The 20,798-nt window shown below is 48.1% G+C and overlaps 2 protein-coding genes across 2 annotated transcripts in view; one reads left to right on the top strand and one right to left on the bottom strand.

Annotated features, from left to right (window-relative positions):
• Window positions 1-20,798, bottom strand: part of LOC134412293 (serine/threonine-protein phosphatase 2A 56 kDa regulatory subunit beta isoform) — a 328,596-nt gene that overhangs the window by 166,626 nt on the left and 141,172 nt on the right. The window lies entirely within an intron of this gene.
• Window positions 713-14,339, top strand: PLEKHO1 (pleckstrin homology domain containing O1). The gene is made up of 6 exons (XM_063145651.1): window positions 713-783; window positions 1,760-1,906; window positions 8,816-8,956; window positions 9,946-10,050; window positions 12,307-12,408; window positions 13,368-14,339. Exons 1-6 carry the CDS (start codon window positions 754-756, stop codon window positions 14,142-14,144), a joined length of 1,302 nt encoding a protein of 433 aa, XP_063001721.1. The 5' UTR covers window positions 713-753; the 3' UTR covers window positions 14,145-14,339.

Below are 20,798 nucleotides of genomic sequence, written 5' to 3'. Positions count from 1 at the left end.
CCAAGTGGCAACATGGCGGAAAGATGACCCAGAACTTCCTTGCAATAACTGTTGCAGAATGCGCAACAGCCATTCTGCATTTGCATTCTACGTATTATTCCCTTGGTCCTTGCATGATCTCGCATTCTGCACTTCTTTCCAGGGGTTCTTGGTGGGAAAAGTTCCCCATTTCTGGAGGTGGCTTGCTTTCTCCTCCTCCTCCTCCTCCTCCTCCTCCTCTGACCTCTCCAGCCAAACAATGACTCAAACAAAGAAGCGAAGGCGCCCGCCTCCGCCTCCGCCTTGTGGTGCCTTCATTTGCCTTTTTTATTGTGAACTCTGACAACGTCACAGCTTGTCTGGCTATAGATGGGGCTGTGGAGTCCAGGGTAACCCTTTTAGTGCATGCCCACTGGAGAGAGAGGCAGAGGGAAAGAGAGAGACACACACACAGAGAAAGAGTGAGAGAGAGAGGAGGGGGTTTGTGTGTGGGGCTCCCTTGCATGCAGAGATGTGTGCGCATCACAGAGACAAACTGCCCCTTCATGCCACAGGAGATCTCTTGCGCTTTATCTAAAAAGAAAGAGCCAAGAAGAAGAAGAAAGGAGGGTGCTGTCAGGGAAGGGGAGATTCATTGTTTTCCTTCTTCTCTCCGTCTGAACAGCTACAACCACCCCCTTCACCTCACTGTCTCCTGAAGATCTGCTCTGATTTTTCTCCCCCCCCTTCCTTCCCCCCCTTCCCTTCCCCCTTTCTGGACGACTGTACTGAGGAATGATGAAAAAAACCAATTCCACCAAACGGGTGAGTTGAGATCAGCTTCCAATGTCCCCCGCCCTTCCTTCTCCCCAAAGGGGACTAGATCTTTTAATTGTTCCTTTTTCAGCGCTGGGGGGCTATGGAGGATGTCAGCACCATTGGCTGGAAGAGCCGTGTCCTGGCTTTCCATTTTTATATTTTTCGCAGTTATTGTTTTGACTTCTTTTGGCTCAGCCCTCTTCCTGCTAACCCTCCCCACCTCACCCCCCACAACAATTCACTTGCCTTCTTTCCCCCATCATTTTGCCGTCTCAGCTCATGCAGCAACCAAATTCTGTCGTGCAGAACCTCCATTATGAAAACCACATTTATTTTCCTTTTAATTTTCAGTACATGTGAAGCATGAACCCCACGGATGCATTGCATGTGTGTGTTGTATCTTCCACTCCAGTGGATTAAAGCTGTGAACTGTGCTTGAGAGAGAGAGAGAGAGAGAGAGGTTTTGTAAGCATGTAATTATAGATCTGTACGCTTTCCTGTAGAAATGCATGCCTTTGCATTTTTGCTTGGTGTTTTCGAAGGCAAGAATAGCAAAAAGGAACATTTTTTATTTACATAATTTTGTTCCATGAAAGGCAGAGTGGGCCAGAAAGAGAGGAACACGGTCTCTTTTCTTATACATGCACAGGGAGGAGGAAGCAGCAGTGTTTTGATTTCATTTTACTTACATATTTTTGTACCATCCCATCAGCTTTATAATTTTGGTGGCTTTTTTTTGTGGGGGGGGGTTAATGCACATTTGCAGGGGTATCTACTGCACAGCGAAACTGTGAAATCCCCAGGATGGTTGGGTGCTGCAGCAGCTTTTGAGAAGAGGGACGTAGGCAGTCAGGCACACGGGAGAAGGGTTTTTTCCCTTCTTCCTCCAGGCAACAGAGAAGGTGGGAGACATGGATCAAGCCCCTCTTAATAGTTTCATCTCCATTCTGCTGCCTACCCCCCTTTTTATTTTTGGATCTAGGGCCCCCAGGATGGGAACCAACAACCTGCACAGCCCGAGAAAGTAGGCTGGGTCCGAAAATTCTGCGGGAAAGGCATTTTCCGGGAAATCTGGAAAAACCGCTACGTGGTCCTGAAAGGAGATCAGCTGTACATCTCGGAGAAGGAGGTAAGCACATTCTCTCACCTTTCCTCCTGTCCTGTCCTGCTCCTTTCGCAGTGCTGCTTCTGCAACCTAGCGGCTTTTGCATGGATGCCGGAGGGAAGGGGGCCGTGTCCAGATGGCGGCAGCTCCCCCACATCACACACACAATAGCTGGATCGCTAAAACAGGAAATTAGGGAGGAAAGCACGGTCACCAACAGGGCCTTGTTTGACGCCTAGGGTTGGTTTTTTCAACGGGAGGGCATGTTTTTCATACTGTAGGAGCTGGAGGGGTCAAGGGTCTGGAAAAGGGCCCCTCCTCCCCCGGGTGGGCCACCGCAGATTCAACCTGAGCCCTTTGCCCCTCATGGACACATTGTCCGCCCTTTCCCAGGACATGGACAAAAGGGCCACGGTGCATAATAACAGGAGGACTTCTCCAAAGCCTCCGTTGCTGGCCACACTGGCGAGGAAGGGGTTAAAGAGGCCTTTGCTAGCTCCACAGTTGTTGGTGTGTGTGAGAGAGAGTGAGATGAGGGGAAAGATGGAGATCAGGAGAAATGTTTGTGGCTAGACTGAACCTTTGTCCCCAGCGGTTTATTTTGAAACTAGTGTGTGCTCATCTGTTGCTGCTATGGTTGTTCTTCTGAATGGGGCTGCCTACAATGAAAGCCGGGAGTCGGGGTTGGGCCGGAACAGGGTCTTGTCTCTGTGCAGCGTCTTGGTGAAATTAGGCGCACTGTTGGGGGTCGTGTCCTGTGTGCAGCCCTCTGCTGGTCTCGGGGGGGGGGGGGCAGGTGGAGTTGTGGAATTGACCCTGCAGAGATCCTCCTGTCTGGAAAACCCCACAGGAGTTTTTCTCCAGCAGAGGAGGCCAAATGAGTCAGGAAGCTTTCCCTGATGTCCAGCCGGAATCTGGCTTCCTGTCACTTGAGCCCGTCATTCCGTGTCCTGCATTCTGGGAGGATCGAGAAGAGATCCTGGTCCTCCTCTGTGCGACAACCTTTCAAGGCCTTGAAGGGTGCTATCGTGTCTCTCCTCAGTCTTCTCTTCTCAGGGCTAAACATGACCAGTTCTTTCAGTCTGTCCTCATAGGGCTTTGTTTCCCTGATCATCCTCATTGCCCTCCTCTGAACCCCCTCCAGATTATCAGATGATGCGCTTTGGATCTGGGTAGGTAGATATTGGAAGATAGGTAAATACAGGTGTTCCCATACCAGGGGCAGTTAGCCTATGTACACCAGTTGGGTGGCAGGGTGCTGTTGCACTTATGTCCTACTTGTGGGTCCCTGGTCGACAGCTGTTTGGCCACTGTTCTTATATATATTGAACCTCTAAGCTTCGTCTTGGCTGTGGATGAGGCCAACGTCTTCACAGAAGAAGCTATTCAGAAGCCAGCCTTTGAGAAATGGCATTTAATTACCATGAAACTGAACGGATGCTTGGCTGGTAGGAAACTAAGGCATTAGAAATGCACAGAGGTGATTAGACAGAGGGACACACGCCGGATGCTCCAGTTACAGGACATTGGATATCCAGGCCGGAGAGCTTGACAGACAGCTGGGCGGGTGGAGGCCAAGCCAGGAGATGTTGGGAGGAAGGCAGGCGACTTTTGGACAGATCGAACCTTGTTTTCCATGCACGTACAAAGCACGTCATTGTAGGCCTGCAACCTTAAATCGATTGATCGGTTGGATTAGCCCATCGAAGCCTTCAGGCACACCATCCCCAGTCAGTGGGAACGATGGGAGTTGTAGTCCAATGCACCCGGAGAGTGCCAGACTGGGGAACGACTGTGCTAGAGAGTAAACCCCATTGAAAACAGTGGGCCTTACTTCCGAATAAACATGCTTCGGGTGGCATTGTAAACAAAACCTGTTAAAATTGACTGCTTGATTGGGAAGCACTTTAAAAAAAAACTTAATTATTTTTTAATATGAGTATTTATTAAAAACTGCAAGTGGCAGGCACAATGTTGGAAGAGGCGTCCTCCCTTGACTTTTGCACAGGAGGACAGACAGACGGCCTCTCCTTAGGATGGTGCCTCCTGCCACGTGTCTCGAAACAAAGGACGGCACGTCTGGTCTCCCCCCTCCCACTTAAAAGTTTTAGTCATTTGCAAATGTCTGCAGGTTGGCATGATCAAAACCCGTCTAGCCAATCAGGAAGCCAGGCTAAGGAGCCAATCGGGGTCTCTGAAATGAGTCGTCTCTCGCTCCCGGGGCTTGTGGAGTGGCTCCCTCACCTGTCTCTGGCCCAGCTAATCCAACTGGGCCAGTCCACAAGGTGTCATGAGGGCCACCATCTTGGATGGCTTTAAAAGGGGATTGGGCAAACCCATGGAAGAGAAGGCTCTCAAGAGCTATATGTCATCCCCAGGATGCTTTCTGATGCCAGTTGTGAGGAAACATGAGTGGCAGCGTGCCCTAATGCTCATGTCCTGCTTGTGGGCTTCCTACGGATGGGCTGCAGCGCAAACAGGATCCTGGGCTGGACAGGCCTTTGCCTGACCCAAGACAGCTGCTCTTGCGTTCTTAAGCTTCTGCCATAACGTGGCTAAGGCTGCAATCCTTCCCCTTTTACCCCACTGAACACCGTGGGACTCAGTTCTGAGCAAGCATGCGTGGGCTGCATGACCTGTAAAATCTCTCCCCTTCAAATAGATGGCCCCCAGATGTTCTTCTCCCTCCCTGCTCGCCCCCTGCCCCCAATTTCTGGCCCTTTGCATTTTTTTGTTGGTTGGTTGCCTCTCTCGGGAACAAATGGCTGGCGTTTGCCTTGTGCGTGTCCCATGAATTAGCCTGTGTCTGTGCTGCCGCGTGTGTTTCGACAGGCCTTTGGGAGCGTGCAATGTGTGGGGCCTTTCCCTTTCCGCCTGCAGGCCTCCTCCAAGTTCTTCCACGTCTTAACTACGATGCAGTTCATAGACAGGGCTGGGTGTTCTCCAGGCCCAAAATAACTTCAGGATTCCTTGCCCAGGCCACCCAAATCCTCTACTATGAAGAGCTGGAGCTTTGACCTATATGAGTCATACAAACTATTAACTTATTTATACTGACTTTGTGTAATTGCTTCTGCTTCTTTTATGACACTGGGATCCTTCCTCACCCCAGTTGGTCTCCTGTTAGGCCTCCAGGCATTGCCCAAATATTGTCAAACCCATCATTCACCCTTAAGCGCTAGAGACTTACTTTGTAGGCAGGGTGGGGAGGAATTAAGCTGAAGAATTTAAGAAGAGCGCTGCTGGTTCAGACCAAAGATCCATCTAGTCCAACATTCTTCTTCCCACAATGGTCAACCAGATGCCTTCAAGACATCTACAAGCAAGGAATTGAAGGCAGCAACAGCTTCCCTTGTTTGCCCTTAGTAATGAAATTCAGCGCTAGACTGTCTCTCGGTCTGGAGGGTCCATTTAGCCGTCATGACTAATAGCCATTGACAGAACTCCTCCTTCTCCTCCTCCGTGAATTTGTCTGATTCCATTTAAAAGCCCTCTAAGATGGTGGGCTAGTAATAAACGCCATCATGTTTGCCGGATGGTGAATTTTACACCCACTGCTCATGAGAAGGGGCTTGCGTGAAGCTGGGTTAATCCACACTTGAAACTGATTCCGGTCATGGGATCTTTTTTGAGTTCCCTTTGGCCCGCCGCGCAGGCCCCCAAATCTAGGCCTCGGCGTGATGTGTGTGCAAATTGTCATTTCTCGATTGGCTTGGAGGGCCTGGATCTCTCGCTACCCCAGTTCACCTCTTATAATGATTTCCAATATCATGCTAAAATGCCTTGGATGTGAGGCTGACACAAGGTGTTTAGATCGATGCCCCTGGGGAGTGAAAGCCTGCGTTTATTGACGTACGGCTGTGCTGGTTCCAGCCGCAGCCTTATCTGCTTCCAAGACGCCGTGGCCTGAGTGCTGGAATGTTCCACTCCTGGACTCCAAGGACACCAGATCCTTGCGGGCGTCCAATGGTTTCTTCTTTAAGTAAGAACCACGACCATGAAATCGCTTTGTCAGCAGTGCTCAATAAACTGCGACCCCAGATTTTAGAACGATGCCGACGGGTTAAGAGAGGCCTGGGCCTCCTGGAACAGATTCCTGTTTTGGGTTGCTCACAAGCAGAAAGGCCAAGTGGAATCTCTCGACTAGCCTTCCCCAACCTGGGGCCATCTAGCATGGCCAGTGGGAGTTGTAGTCCAACACATTGTGAAAGGCTGCTCTTGACTCTGCCTGTGCTTAAAAACGCCAAGTCACCCAGTGTTTTCACTCAAAAATCGCCAGGTGATTAGAAGACTTCCCACGCCTGGAACCAAAGTGTGTTGGGCCAGCCCTGTCCGTGAACGCTACCCTGGTCCCCTCCTTTCGCGGTCTATCGCCGTTTTCTGTGGCTAAGCCTTCTTCCGCTCAGAAGAGCCCCCGTTTGACCTCCAATTTGATTTGAGCCTTTCTGTACATAGTTGTAACAGAAAAGGCATACTGGAAAATGCATCCCCCGGTCTCTCTCTCCCAGGCCCATATGAAGTGCATTCTCCCCACCACAAGATTGATTCCGGAGAGAAATCGAGCCAACCAGCTCTGTGTGTAAGCCGTGTTAGGTCAACCTGATGTGAACGGCAATCGATACGTCTGTTCCCTCTCCTCACCGCACTCTGCAATGGAGAAAATTGCATTTTGGCTGCCTAGCAGGAATGCGCCTGGTGTTCCATTAAAGTTGTCTCTGGCCCGGTCCTCTGTACTCTTGGCTCTTGAGAGCCGGGAAAATGCATTGGCAAACATGTAGAACAAGATCCCCCACTGTCAGCAGCGGTTCCCTCAGGCCGGAGTCGGAAGCATGTTCACAGTATTCCAGTTTCCCATAGTTTACTCATGAGTTTGGTTTGCCCCTCTCTGGTCAAACATGTTTTGCATGTTTTTGAAGTGCTGTTGCAACCTGCGAAACCTGTTTGGCAGGAGATACTAACGGAACAAAAGAGAGGGGCACATGCACAATTTAAGCAATTGCAAAACAACACTGAAACTGGGGACGGGATGGGACGGGGACACTACCGTTCAGCCTTCCCCAACCTGAAGCCCTTCCGATGTGTTGGACTACAACTCCCAGTATCCCCCAGCCAGCTAGGACTTGGAATCCAATGCTTTTGAAGGGTACCAGGTTGAGGAAGGGTGCTTTAGTCTGTATACAGTTTCAGGTGACAAATCTCAGAGGCTGTTAAAGTGTTGGAGATGTGCAGATCTGACCCGCAGGGCAGAAATGGGCAGAGTGTTCAGTTCTCCTGTGCGGGTTTCATTGACATTAATTTTTGTGGAGGCTTGAGCAGGATGGGGCAGGGGGCCGGCCACCTGGTGCCCAAACATTCATTTTCCTTTCTTCCGTTCTTTGCCCCAGTTTTCCTACAGGCATTGGGCTCTTTTGTTTTTCTCCACCTGGCTTTCATTCTTTCTTTCGTGCCAAGTTTCCACAAAAAACCAATATTAAAAAGAGTACAAAAAGGTAAACAACCAAGCTACTTAAACAGCAATGAACAAACCAGTAACAAGAAATTCAACAAAGAAAATTTAGCCAAAGAAATTGACAAAGGAAATTGACAAAGGAAATTGACAAAGGAATCAGAAAAGAGCCCGCCCTTTCTGCTGCTCTTAGATTTGACATAGATGAATCAAAAATTTTATTTTTCTCCCAGAACCAGAAGAATAGCAAGACTCCCATCAATTTTGCAAGCTTTCACACACTTGACACTTAACCAAAAACAGATTAATTTCTTCAAAAATAAATAAAATCTTGCATTGGACCAAGGTCTAAATGATCCAAAATGTTGTCTTCCTTTCCCAGTTAATATGTCCATTTGCAAATGGGTCCCAGGCCTCTTTCCCTGGGTCTGGACACACGACACGGGTCCATACTCTTTAATGCTGGGGCTTAATTCCTTTTGGTTAATCTCTTCTCTAAAGACAAAAAAGCTTAGCGATGAAGGATGTTGTTTATTTCACGTGTCGCAAATCCAGCCTGGGCTGCGTGTGTTGAGCTGTTTAAGTGAGCTAGCCGTCTTGCATGCAGCAGAGATCTGGCCCAGTTAAAAATAGGCCGTGCTCCTGATCCTCCTCCTTGGCTCTTTGCTGTGCCTCTTTCCAAAATGCACTGGGAAATAATGTGGTTGCATCTGCTGAGCTCCAAGTGCTGATGCTTCTCATCCTTCAGGAACGAACATGGAAAATAGGGCTGGGATGCACTTTCCGAAGCAGCCCTGCATTGAGGTGGCTACAGTACTGCAGATATCGGGTGGCAGATCTGAACCACCTGGTGTAATCCACCAGAAGTGAGACAGCCCCATTGAAACAAACTGTCCTGCTCTTGTGCAACTCCTATTCACTTCTATTTGTCCTGCGCAGAAGCGTTTTCCAATGGATTGGTTCCTAATTAGTCAAGTGGGGATGTCAATTGGATTCTCTATTTTGGGCATGAAGGCTTTTTAGGCCAGCCATACATAATATTACTATTCTTATTAAAATTTCTTAGATGCCTTTCTCAGAAAAAAAAAGAAGACTCAAGGCATCTTACAACAGGGATCTAAACATACAGAAAAATAAAAACCACTAAGCACAACCGTAAAATGCCTATCCTATGCTTGAGAAGGTGGAGCTGAAAAGATGGACTATGTGGACCTCACTGGGGAGAATCTTCCACAATCAGGGGGCCACCACTGAAAAGGGGTCGTTGCCGTCCTCTTAACCTCCCTTGGAGTTTTTCTTTCTGCATGTTTGAATAGAATATATATGTGAGAGTAGTGTTAGATAGTTGGAGAGTTGGCCAAATAACTTTGTGGATCCTCTTTTCTTTGAGAGTCTTTGGATGAATGGAAGTGATCGGTTTGCTGGAATTTGGTCAAGAACTGAAATCTCTTATTGAAAAGTGTGTGTCTCACTTCTCTGTTCTCCAGGTAAAAGACGAAAAAAACATCCAGGAAGTGTTTGACTTGAATGATTATGAGAAGTGCGAAGAGCTCAGGAAATCCAAAAGCAGAAGCAAAAAGAACTACAGCAAGTTCTCGCTCACCCACTCCAAGGAGCCTGGAAACACAGTAGGTCCCTCCCTCCCTTCTCTGAAAGAGCTTTGTGTCACCTGGTGCACCGTTGATCTGTGTCTTAATATGGTGGAACCTGGAGGGACATGACAAGAGCCCTCCTGGATCAGACCAAAGGTCTATCTAGTCCAGTGTTCTGTTGGCCCAGTGGCCAACTAGATGACCATGGATGGAGCCGCAGAGCTCCGGTAGTGTACTTGTTTTGCCCATAGAGGGTCTCAACTTCAAACCTTGGCAGCACCTCCAGACGAACTCCCCTCGGGTAGTAGGGTCTCTGCTTGAGGCCCTGAGGAACCCCTACCAGTCAGAGCAAAAAGGAATGAGCTAGATGAAACAATGGTCTTACCCAGTCTAAGGTAGTTTCATACATTAATAACCCACGTTCTCCTCCTACTTAAATTCGATTGCAACCCAGGGAACTATCCTTATTTAAAACAGCCTCGCATCCATGGCTGTGTCCTCTTTTCAAAGCTGTGGGGCCATTAGAAAAAATGTATGTTTTGTCATGAACCATACAGTTCTTGCTACTTCTTGGGCCTTTAGTGTAAAGCCGATGGGTGAAATCAATTTTCTATCAGCAACAGCTTCCTCTCTAGTTTAAGAAAGCAGTAATGTCCTGTGGACCTAGGGCCAGCTTCAGCCTTCTTTCTAGCAAATGTCTCTGTCCCCTGGTCCACTGCTGACGTGGCCGTCTCACTTTGCCTTGCAATAAGGCCACCTCTGTTCACTATACCTGGGTGTGACCAGTTCCCATTTGGTAAGAGCTGATATATGGATGTATTTTAATAGATACCAAGCAGTAAAGGGCCCTCTCTTCCCATGCCTTTCATCTTTCACTGAGAAGCTGCAAATGTTGGGCCATCTGGTGCTGGTGGACACAGCTTCCTTCTCCTTAGCTTGAGTTTGTGGAGGACGTGATGCTAGCAGGATGGCTGGCTGGCTGGATGGCCCCATTTGGCTGCTGACGCAAGTTCCTTCTCTCATAGGCCCCTAACCTTGTCTTCCTGGCTGTAAGTCCTGAAGAGAAAGAGTCTTGGATCAATGCGCTCAACTCTGCAATAACCCGGGCCAAAAACCGCATCTTAGATGAGGTGAGTAGATCTCCTCCTTTGGCTCCTATATTCACGGCAAACTCTTGACGGGGGGCTTGTGGGACCTCAAAGCCAAGAAGAAGAGAGGGAATTTGTTGAGAGTAAAATTCTGCTATTTCCATGTGGCTTTGTTACGGTGACCAGTGCAGTTGTTCTTCCAAGGTTTATTTTTCGTCAGCACGCTCCTCATATCCCCCCCAAGTGCCATGGCCTGCAAAGGCCAACAGACGAAGGGTGTGCATTTATTTCAGTTTATGTATTCACTTATGCATTCATTTCTTAGCCAACTTTCAAGACTGTGGCCTTGCCAAGGCAATCTAAAAGCACCTTACAATTTTAAACAGTTTTAAAATAAGCTAGTTTAAATCAAATACAAATATTTAACAGCACCAAATGATATATTTGAAAACCTCTTTTAAAAGCAGCCACAGATGGGGCCAGTCATGTCTCTCTTGGGAAGGGACTTCATAGGGTAGGGGGCCACCACTGAGAAGCCCCTCCCTCTTGTTCTAGTCCCACTGTACATATATTGAGGCTTGGTCACATTAAGGTAGCCTTTTCCAACCTAGATTCCTCCAGATGTCTTCGACTGCAACTCCCATCATTCTTGACCATTGGCTGTTAGCTGGGGCTGATGGAAGGGGTAGCCTAGAACAGTTGGAAGAACCCAGGTTAGGGAAGTCTGCACTAGGAGATAATGGAAACTGATGGGGTTGTACCCAAGTGCTCCCCGGTCCATAAAACATCTGGAGCTATTTGTTCTTGTAAGAAGCTTCCTGCTTCTTGATTGATGAGATGGGGGGGGGGGATGGCATGGTATGTTGTATGAGACTTGACCCTCTGTGCCCCTTCCAGAGACAATGGGAGAGGGGGGGACCTCAAAAGGCACACTGGACGTATGTCTATCAAGCCCAGCACCCCATGTGTATCTATGGGGTGCTGCCCTGATCAAACCGTAAAGTCCCTCCTGCGTTGGACACCTCCAAATCCACCTGTCGAGAGTCTCTCTTGTATCTGCCCCTGTGTCTCTCTCCTTCCAGCTGCCCTCCCACCCACTGTCACCCGCGCTTATGTAAAGAGCCGCCTCTGCTCCAAAAGGAGCGTTAAACACTGGAACGGAATTAAGGAACTGTGATTTATTTATTTTTTGGGAAAAAAGAAGAAAAAAGGAAGAACTGAGATCCACAGTCTGTTGTCGCTGATATCATTTGGCCATCTGTCTCGCTTTCGATCGCTGCCTCTGTGGGCCTGTGACTCATTCTGCATGTGAGGGAGAGAGAGATTGAGGGTTGTGTTTCTTTATTAACTACATTAAGGGGAAGAGGGCAGCGCCAGTGACAGATATTTTCATTTGATTTCTATCCCGTCTTCTTCTGATCTTAAAGAACCCCCAGGTCAACCTGTAAGGCAAATTGCAGAAGGAAAGGGGTGGGGAAGGGAAATCGCTTATATTAGCAAAGCCGGGTGTGTGTGTGTTAATTTTATGGGGTGTGCAAAACTGAGAGAGTCAACAGAAGTCATCCACTCCCTTTTCTACTGCTAGCGGCCTCCTGGCTTTTGTGACGTTTTCTTTTCCCATTCTAAAAGGTTGAAATACCTCCCCAAAGGCTTAATTATTGGCAGTAAGACTGTTAAGCTAAAATGTGTTGGTATTTTTGTATTTCGGGCTCCACCGCTTTTGCCTTTGTCACTGCACACCACTGGAATTCAGCCCCCAAGAGCATCTCCAAAATTAAATTTTGCTGAGATTTCCCCATCCCTGCTATAGCAGGTGGCATATTTATTTATCGTGTGTGTGTGTGTGTGTGTGTGTGTCTTTCTTCCCAAAAATCCATTCCCAAACAAAGGAAATAGACAGAGCAAAATGACTCTCCACTTTGACAAAGACAGGAGCACAGTGCATCACGTTGGGCGTGCGCGATGCAGCTTAGCTCTTCTACCTTGAACGTTGGCCAGTAGCACACTCTGAGTTGCGTTTTTCTCTGGAGGGTTTGCAATCTCACAAATTTCGAGGCCCTGCCAGCTGATGAACCATTCCACCCCCCCCCACCAAAGAAATGCCGACTAATTGTCGTGAGTAATGAATACGCCAGAGAGTTCCAAGATAAACTGATGGATGAGCTGCATGCGGAAAGCCAAAACTAGAGGGATAAATTATTCACCATGATTTATCATGCTGGCTTCAGTTGTTGCACCAAGCGTGCGTTGCGGGGAACTTGGTGGGATGGCTGATGGTGTGGTTGCGTTGTTTTCCAGGTTACCGTAGAGGAGGAAAGCTACCTTGCCCATCCGACACGCGACCGAGCCAAGATCCAGCACTCCAGGCGACCGCCAACAAGAGGGCACTTGATGGCTGTGGTAGGTGTAGCAGGAGCAAGAATCCCAGGACAGGGCAAACTCAAAAACTGGCGACAGGGAGAAAGTATATGTTGGCTAGTTTAAAGGTGCACATTCGTGGTTCTGTTTGCAGTTGGGATAGATGTGTGCATTAATCTGGCTCTCAGCAAAGCATCTATGGATCAGAGCCAAATTCTACGTTTCACATCCAGTTCCCTGGTTCTTTCCATCATTCTTGGGATCTGACTGCATACTATTGTCTGTTGCAGTGCCTTCACCCTGTAGGTCATAGAATCATAGAATAGTAGAGTTGGAAGGGGCCTATAAGGCCATTGAGTCCACCCCCCCTCAATGCAGGAATCTACCTTAAAGCATCCCTGACAGATGCCTGTAAGACTCAAACCAGGTAAAGTGGTTTGAGTTTACCAGTGTTTCTTGGGTGCTCCAGTTGTCTCATAATATAATCTGGATTATTCTAGAACGAAGTCTTCCGGTAACATGATTTTTCATCTCAGTTAATTACATTTGTGTCCTACCCTTCCTCCCAAGGATCTCAGGGTGCTGTAGATGGGGTTTCGTCACATTTTATCCTCATAATGTCCCTTTGAGAGAGGTAGCAAGAGAGAGAGAGAGAGAGCGGTTAGCTGAAGGTCATTGTACAGTTTATATCTAGGACTGCCCAAATAGTTTTCACCACTCTGTCCATTAAAACTTCATTGATCCTTGATGGCCATTGGGATACCTTCTAGCCCTATGTTTCTGGGAACATCTATGCTGTAATCCTAACGACGTCAGATCCACAAACCAATGTTAAGACTTGGCCCAATTACCAAAGTTCCATTCCCACCAGTCTTCCTCTCTTGTGGAAGGGTTGCACTAGAAGTACCATCGATGAGTAGGTCTGTGGTGCTGTTGACACAATACTCCAAAATAATCCTCAAAATACACAGCTCTTTCTTCTCTGTTCCCTGTGTTTGTAGGCATCTACCTCAACGTCTGATGGGATGCTGACACTTGACTTGATCCAGGAGGAGGATGCCTGTCCAGAAGACCATGGCACCTGTGAAGAGAGCTTCCGGGTGGACCTGGATAAATCAGTAGCCCACCTCACCGCCGGGCGAAGGCGTTCAGATTCGGAGAATGTCAAACCGCCGGAGAAGAGCTGGACGAACAGCCTCCCGCGGCGGGAGGTCACATCTTGGGATAAATTCTCACAGCGCAACGACTCCTTTGACAAAGGGACCATGTATACTCCTCAGGTTCCAAAGAAGCTCTCCCACTCGGAAAAGAACAAGTGTGCCTCCATGGAGGAGATCCTGTCTTGTCGGGACTCTTCTTCAGCGCACCGGGCAGTGCTGAGGAAAGGCCTGGAGGATCAGTTTGCCTCAGCTGAACCGGAGCAGCTCACCCGGATACAGGAACTTGTTGCGTTGAAACTTGAAAAGACACAGGAACTGCTAACAGAGGTGAGGGGCTACGGGGAAGGGAAGCGAAAGACAAAGGAGCCTAGCCCCACCGCCGCCACCACCGCCACCACCTCCCCTTCCTCCTCGTCTTCCTCCAAGTTGGACTCGGAGGCCATCTTGCAGGAGACGGAGAGGCTGCTGGGAGAAGCTTCCTCCCAATGGAGCCAGGCACAGAAAGTGCTGCAGGAGGTCAAAGAACTAAGGAGCCTCTACAAACAGTTTGAACTGCAGCTCTCCGAGCCTAAATCCAAACAGAACACGCAATCTCAGTACAGGAAAAGTATGATGTGACGCTCTAGGCGGGAAAGGCAGGGCACAGGGCAGCTAGGACGAGGGTCCAGGAGTGGGTGTGTATATGTGTGTGTGTGTTTTTTAATTTACAGTGTTTGGTGCATACGAGGTGCCTGTGGTCATCCATTCCTTCCTCCTCACAAGCTCAATTTCCCTCCCACTTGTTTCTCCACTAAGTCCCCGCTCCATCCTTAGACGAGCCACGTTCCAATAAATCGGTTTGTATCCAGCCTTGTTTTTATTTTGGAATCATCCTTTTCTCCCCCGCCCCCCTCCCCAAGTATTTCTCTCTCTCTCTTTTAAAAGGATCTTGGAACTTTTTCTTTCAAACAGGCTGAAGGGGGTTGGATTATGATCCATTTGTTTGGTTAGTTTTGGGGAGGGTCTCTATAATGTCAGCCCAGAATTCTTCTCTGGGGAACGTCTGTGGTTTCCAGTTGGAAGCATGGTGGGTGGAGGGGATGGAGCAACTGTGAGCACTCCGGTGGCTTCCTCCTCCAGCCCCAGAAGTCCCTGGAGATTCAGCCTGACTCTGGAACTCAGAGTGTGGGTTTCCTTCCATGCAACGTTGGCTGGTCTCTCCCTCTACAACGCCGTGCTTCGGTCTTTGGCTTTCTCCGAGACAACCTGCCATTCGAGTGGGTTGCTCTCCTACCTACAGCTGCCCTCTCAGCCTCAGTCCAAAATTCTGCCACAAAGGCAGCCTTAAACTATGCAGGAAACTATTTTAATTTCCATGATGTGGTCACGGAAGCTAAAGGCCCTGTCACCAGACCAGTCTGTGTTTAAGCTCAAGTCGGAAACCGTCTGCTTGAATTGAGGGAGATGATTTTTTTACAGATCACTCCTGCTCCAGTGGAACTGTGGTCCTCCGCCTTAAAGTTTATGTTCCTTGCGTTGAGCAACGACACACAGATGTTCTGGGTATGCATCCTGCGCAATGCAAATCCACTGATGTGGACTGACGTGTTCAGACACACATTCCACCCTGCCTTCCTAAATATGGCTTCTTACCTTCAGGTGTAGCTCATGAGTAGCGAAGCGCACAGCTTGCTTAGAAAGAACGCTTCTGGATCATGAGATTCTTGGCCTTCCCATTTCGAAAGGGGCCTGTAGGTGCATCTTGTTCTTCTCTGGGTGTCAGGTTTTTGTGTGCCTCCAAGCATGTGTGTAATCGCCCATTATCTTTGCAGTGCAATACAAAAAAGATCCCCCCAAGGCATTTATGGGGACAAATGCCAACCCCTCAATTGGGGGGAGAAGGTCTTTAATTATTTCTTTTGTCTGTTTTCCCTGTACCGATACTGAAGCTAAACAGATGTGGTGTTTGATGGGAAAGAGCTTAAGAATAGGTTCTAATTCATTGGGGCCAGTGATCCTGTTTACTGTGGCTCAAAAAATGCAAATTCAGATGATTTTCACAGGCTTCATGGCTTTTGGCCAATGCCCAGGTCTTGATGTTTTGGAAGGTCCACCAAGCCAAGCCTGGAGCCATCCATTCTCTTATTCCCACTGCTCGTCCAGTGTTCAAGAAACCAGAAGATGGCTTGGTTAAGGGTCATGAATTTGACATAAGCAGTGCATTCTCTCCCAAGGATGTCCTACTAGCATGACACAATGGAGGGCCCTTCCTCTTTGACAGCATCTGCTTTTGCCATCCGTGCGGGATCCCCGGTTCCCCCAGTTCCCTGATGCTGTGCTGGGAGCATGCCCGTTGCGGTTCCCTTGCCCAGAACCCACCGACACACGGTGCCAGCCCCCTCTTGCGCAATGCTGATTGAACAGAGAGTTCGGTCCTGGGAAACTAACGCCGATGACAGATCACATCTCAGGTATCATTGTCTTGTTGACGTTCCCACTCAGCACTTTGCTAAGCAGAGCAGCTCAGCTTTCCTGCTTCGCATAACTGGATAAGGGGAGGAAATGAATCTCTGTGTTTTCTTACGTGGCCTGCAAGGCGATGTCCTTCAAGCGGTTCTGTCCGTTCCAATTTGTAGGAAGGAGTTTGAGGGTTTGGTGGTGGTGGGTTTTATTTTACTTTTCTTGACCCAGGTATGAGGCTTTATACACATTCTGAGCTGAGGGTTTTGAGAGGGCCAGAATTGCTCCAACTGTTTCTTCAGTGCTATTCTTCAGCTGAGACAAAAATCACAGATGCTTTGAGAGATCTCAGCAAACAGGATTAAAAATGGTTTGCATCGTTGAAAGCAGATGTAGTTACGACTCTGTATTTGAATTTGGAAGTGCTGTATGAGAGAGTGCAGGATTTCACCCCCAGATGCAAAGAAAATGAATATCAGGCTTCCAGTATTGGAAGAATTCTACTTTTCAAACTTGAGAATCTTTACATTAAGCTGCAAATTGTGTGATGTGAAACTTTAATTTAGAGATAGTCCTAAACTGACAAATCCATTGCCAACAACCAGGTCTTCCTTGACCTGAGACCACCTGCCTAGATCCAAATTTTCATTTTGAATGGATGAAATTCTGTGAATTTTGACTTTTGCGTTTTTTTCCTGATTCCTTTTGCCACTAGTTCAAATTATCCCTCTTATGTGGCAACCAGAACTGATGACGTTTTACCTTGGCAGAGGTGAGAACTTATTGCTCTCCAGATGTTGTTGGACTCCAATTCCCATCATACTTGATCCGTTTACTACACTGGCTGGGCCTGACAGGAGTTGGAACACTACCACCTAGAAGGCCACAGATGTCCCACCTTTCACCTAGGGCAGCATTACAGCTGTCAGGCCAAATAGTTAGCCAACCAGCTATGCTTCAGAGCTGAAGTCCTGTACAAGCGGGATAGGCAGAGCAACTCAGCTACTGCAGCTTTCTGCTGAAGAGGCAGTTCTGTTGCCAACCCTCCCACTGCAAAGCCTGCAAAAGCTAAAACCCTCTTAAAGGTTTTACTAGTATCTTGTTGAACTGAAGCCTGGGCAAAAACGCACCACTTCTGCATACCTTTTCTGACCAGCAAGTTGGGCATATCCAGTAGAGGGTTTAAGACTGTAAGGTTGGAATAGAGCCAGTGGGTCATTCTGAAAGCATCCTTGACTGACGCTTGTCCAACCTTTTCTCAGAAAGCCTACATGGAAAAGGTCCCGCCCTCGTCCTTAGGAGCTGCTTCCGTCCCTGATTTGCTCTTACATTTTAATATTTCACCTTAAGCTTGCTGTCATTTAAACATTTATTTGTTTTTGTGTGTTTTATCCCATCATCAGGAGCTAGAGTGAGACATCGTTCTTTCCTTCACCCTTTTGAATGTTTGGAAACAGCTAGCATGGTCTTTACATTCATCATCTTTTCCAAACAAATGGTAAATCCTCAAGGGATTTAGCTTCTACATCATTTATCATCTCTCTCTCTCTCTCTCTTAGTGGCTTTTCTCTGAATTCTTTCCAACTTGTTAAGTGAACGGCACCATCCAGAAATGAATGCAGAACTCTTAAAATGACGACTTTGCAGTGATGAGAAGTTCTTGAGTCGTGCCTTCAAGGCGAGTGTTAGTAACATTTCAAATTAACCAAAAGGGATCGGTACCATCAATTCCACTTGGGGTTTGCAGGCAGAACCCGAATTACACAGTGAGAGTGGCATGTTTACTTGAAAATACGCCAGTCAGGAAAGCGCAGCTGTTTCATGCCTTTCTCGCTAATTCAAATTAGCGTGAAAGTTGTAGCTGTGAAAGATAAAATGTATGTATGACGGCTCAGTCGTGTGAGGATGCCCATGTCTGCTCTGGTAGATGTGCAAAGTGTGAAGGGGTGACCTGGGTCTCCAAATAGAATCCTAGAATAGTAGAGTTGGAAGGGGCCTATAAGGCCATTGAGTCCAACCCCCTGTTCAATGCAGGATCCACCCTAAAGCATCCCTGACAGATGGTTGTCCAGCTGCCTCTTGAAGGCCTCTAGGGTGGGAGAGCCCACCACCTCCCCAGGTCACTGGTTCCATTGTCATACTGCTCTAACAGTCAGGAAGTTTTTCCTGATGTCCAGCCGGAATCTGGCTTCCTGTCACTTCAGCCCGTTATTCCGTGTCCTGTACTCTGGGAGGATCGAGAAGAGATCCTGGCCCTCCTCTGTGTCACAACCTTTTAAGTATTTGAAGAGTGCTATCCTGTCTCCCCTCAATCTTCTCTTCTCCAGGCTAAACAGGCCCAGTTCTTTCAGTCTCTCCTCGTAGGGCTTTGTTTCCAGACCCCTGATCATCCTGGTTGCCCTCCTCTGAACACGCTCCAGCTTGTCTGCCTCCTTCTTGAAGTGTGGAGCCCAGAACTGGACGCAATACTTGTGGACAAGTGTTGCAAACCACAAATGGCCACTCCTTCTCGGAGCACATCTGCTATGTGCTTGGAACTGCACACAGGGCCGTCCTAAGACATTTTGCTGACTGAGACTTACTCTACTTCATGGCCCCGCATATATGGGCTATATGCCAATATGCTTCCAGATTCTGTGAGCTCATGGAAAAGATCTCATTAGTGGCCTCCCAATCCAGCTGGTCCAGGCCTCCATCCCCCATGTATAGTATGGGCATCTTGTCTGTCTCCTCTTCTGATAAATGGGGGGGGGAGAGAAAAGGGGGGGAAGGAACCCACAAAGCTAGCTGCAGTTTTGAAATGTGGTTTTGTTGAGAGAAAAGGAAACCATCATGGTGTGTAAAAAAACAAAAGCAGCAAAAAAGGCCCAGATGTTTGGGGCTGGGGAAACCCCAAGAACCATGATGTTTATCAAGGTCTGTTCTTCCGAGAGGGCTAGTGCAGGAGCAGAAATGGGAGTTTAGCTAGAATTGTGCTAAACAGCACTTGCCATTTCCCCCGACACATCCTCTAGCTTGTGGAAGGACTTCTCTTAGGAAACTTTGCCTTCTGCAACAGATGTGGGCGGAGAAGAACCGCTGGTCTGCAGAGATTGCCCAAGGAGTCTTGCAGGAACTTTTTCAAAGAACCTACAAATGGAAAAGCCAGAAGAAGTCTTAAAAGGTGTTGCCATCTTTGATTCACTGCTCTTTGCAGTAACACTTAGGGCTGGGCTTTGTCGCTTCTTAACTCTTGTGCTTCTAAATTTCTTGTTTTGGTTCTTCTTTTCTGCTCCTTGTTCCGTTCTTCTTCCACTGGTTTGGTGAATCTTGCAGGCTGGTTCGCATGCACCCTCTGCTCCTCACATAATAACTGGATTGGGCTTTGGGACTTGGGGGTGTAAAATCTTGAGACTGGACGAGACCAAGGGTCCATCGAGAATAGTCTAGAACTCGGTTTCCAAGAACAGCTGACCAGCTCTGTCCCTTTGAGAAGCGCACAAGCAGGGACAGGATAGTGATCATTGATCCTGAGCTTCTGGTTCTCAGCAGCCTCTGGACAATATGGCTCCATTTAGCTAGCATGGCCGGTGGCCACTTTGCACAAGTTTTGCTTATGCACAATCAAAGTGTGTTGTTCACGTTCATTGCTCGCTTGATCGATATTTCCTGCACCAGGACACGTTCCTTCTCGTCGCTTTTAGTCCAATTTGACGTACTAGGTGGAAATATCTCCGCTTGGCTCATTTCCCACAATCACTAAAAACCTCAGCAGCCATCAAGGATGCGTCTTTGGGTTGGTGGAGAAGCTAAGCCGCCATCTTTTTTTCTTTGCTGTTCAACTTTATGCCATCATGGGGATTAAGGTGGGCTGAAAGGGTGAGACATATTGTGTTGCATTGGAGGAAGCATTCTCAACACCCCGTGCTAAATCTTTTGTCCTTTTTAATTTCCGGAGAAGACAGAGTGGGCTTCTTTTTCTAATAGTTGATTTGTTTTTCCTCCATCACTTGGTTCCTTTATGCAGCCATAAACTGGATGGAAAAAATATCTTCCAGTTTTTCATTAGAAGCCCAAATATCACGTTTCATTCCAGATTGTGGGGGATACCTGTTAATTGTGTTGTGTTGCATTCCTCCGCCCCTACCCCTCTTTCCCTCTCCCCACTTTATATGTGTGTGTATGTCTGTGTAGGTGTGTGTGTGTGGTCCAAGCTAACAGTTATTACAATTGCAGAGGGGTAGCTATGCTAGTATGTGGTAGCAAAAACAACCGCGTGTCCTTTAGCAACTAACAAATGCATTTGTAGCATAAGCTTTTGTGGGCTTCAGAAGATGCAGTCAGATGCATGGCAAGCCAATACAGCGACTCTCCGAGATGTGGGCCCGTAGCGGCCGACTGGAGTGGGGTGGGCTTGGTTCTCTGTGAGTGGGCGTAAGCTGAAATCTCTATTGAGAGATGTAAAGAGAATGGGTGGGGAAGCAGGCAGGAATAGACGGGAGCCAAATCTCGAAGGAAATCCCAACCCACTACCAGAAAAATGTCTGTCCTGTCCTTAAGAAGGACTTATGGAGAAGTCCCAGCCAATCCGGAAGCTGGACAGGCGGGGAGACAGTCAGGGCCTAAGAAATCCCCGAGGGAGCGACAGACAGCTCAACTTCCTTGGCCTTTGGTGACTAATGGACAAAGCTTCTAGTGCTGCTAGAAAGTGGGCCAGCCACCCCAACCAGGTTCTGCATGGGTGCGGCAGTGGTACAGCATCTGCGCATGCCTCCTGCATGTGGGAGAAAACTAAACGCCGCATCCAGAAAAGTCAGCAATGCATGCACAGCGCAACCTCCCTCCCTCCCCGCT

Source organism: Elgaria multicarinata, chromosome 21, assembly GCF_023053635.1.
Source record: "Elgaria multicarinata webbii isolate HBS135686 ecotype San Diego chromosome 21, rElgMul1.1.pri, whole genome shotgun sequence".
NCBI lineage: Eukaryota > Metazoa > Chordata > Lepidosauria > Squamata > Anguidae > Elgaria > Elgaria multicarinata.
The sequence above is the reverse complement of the archived record's forward strand: the minus strand, read 5'-3'. Positions and strand labels throughout refer to the sequence as shown.

Excerpts from the sequence above, each read along its gene's own strand:
- PLEKHO1 (XM_063145651.1), top strand. The coding sequence starts at position 754 with ATGATGAAAAAAACCAATTCCACCAAACGG. Across the intron at positions 784-1,759 it reads AAACCAATTCCACCAAACGG|GGCCCCCAGGATGGGAACCA; the intron begins GTGAGTTGAGAT and ends TTTTGGATCTAG. Across the intron at positions 12,409-13,367 it reads GAGGGCACTTGATGGCTGTG|GCATCTACCTCAACGTCTGA; the intron begins GTAGGTGTAGCA and ends CTGTGTTTGTAG.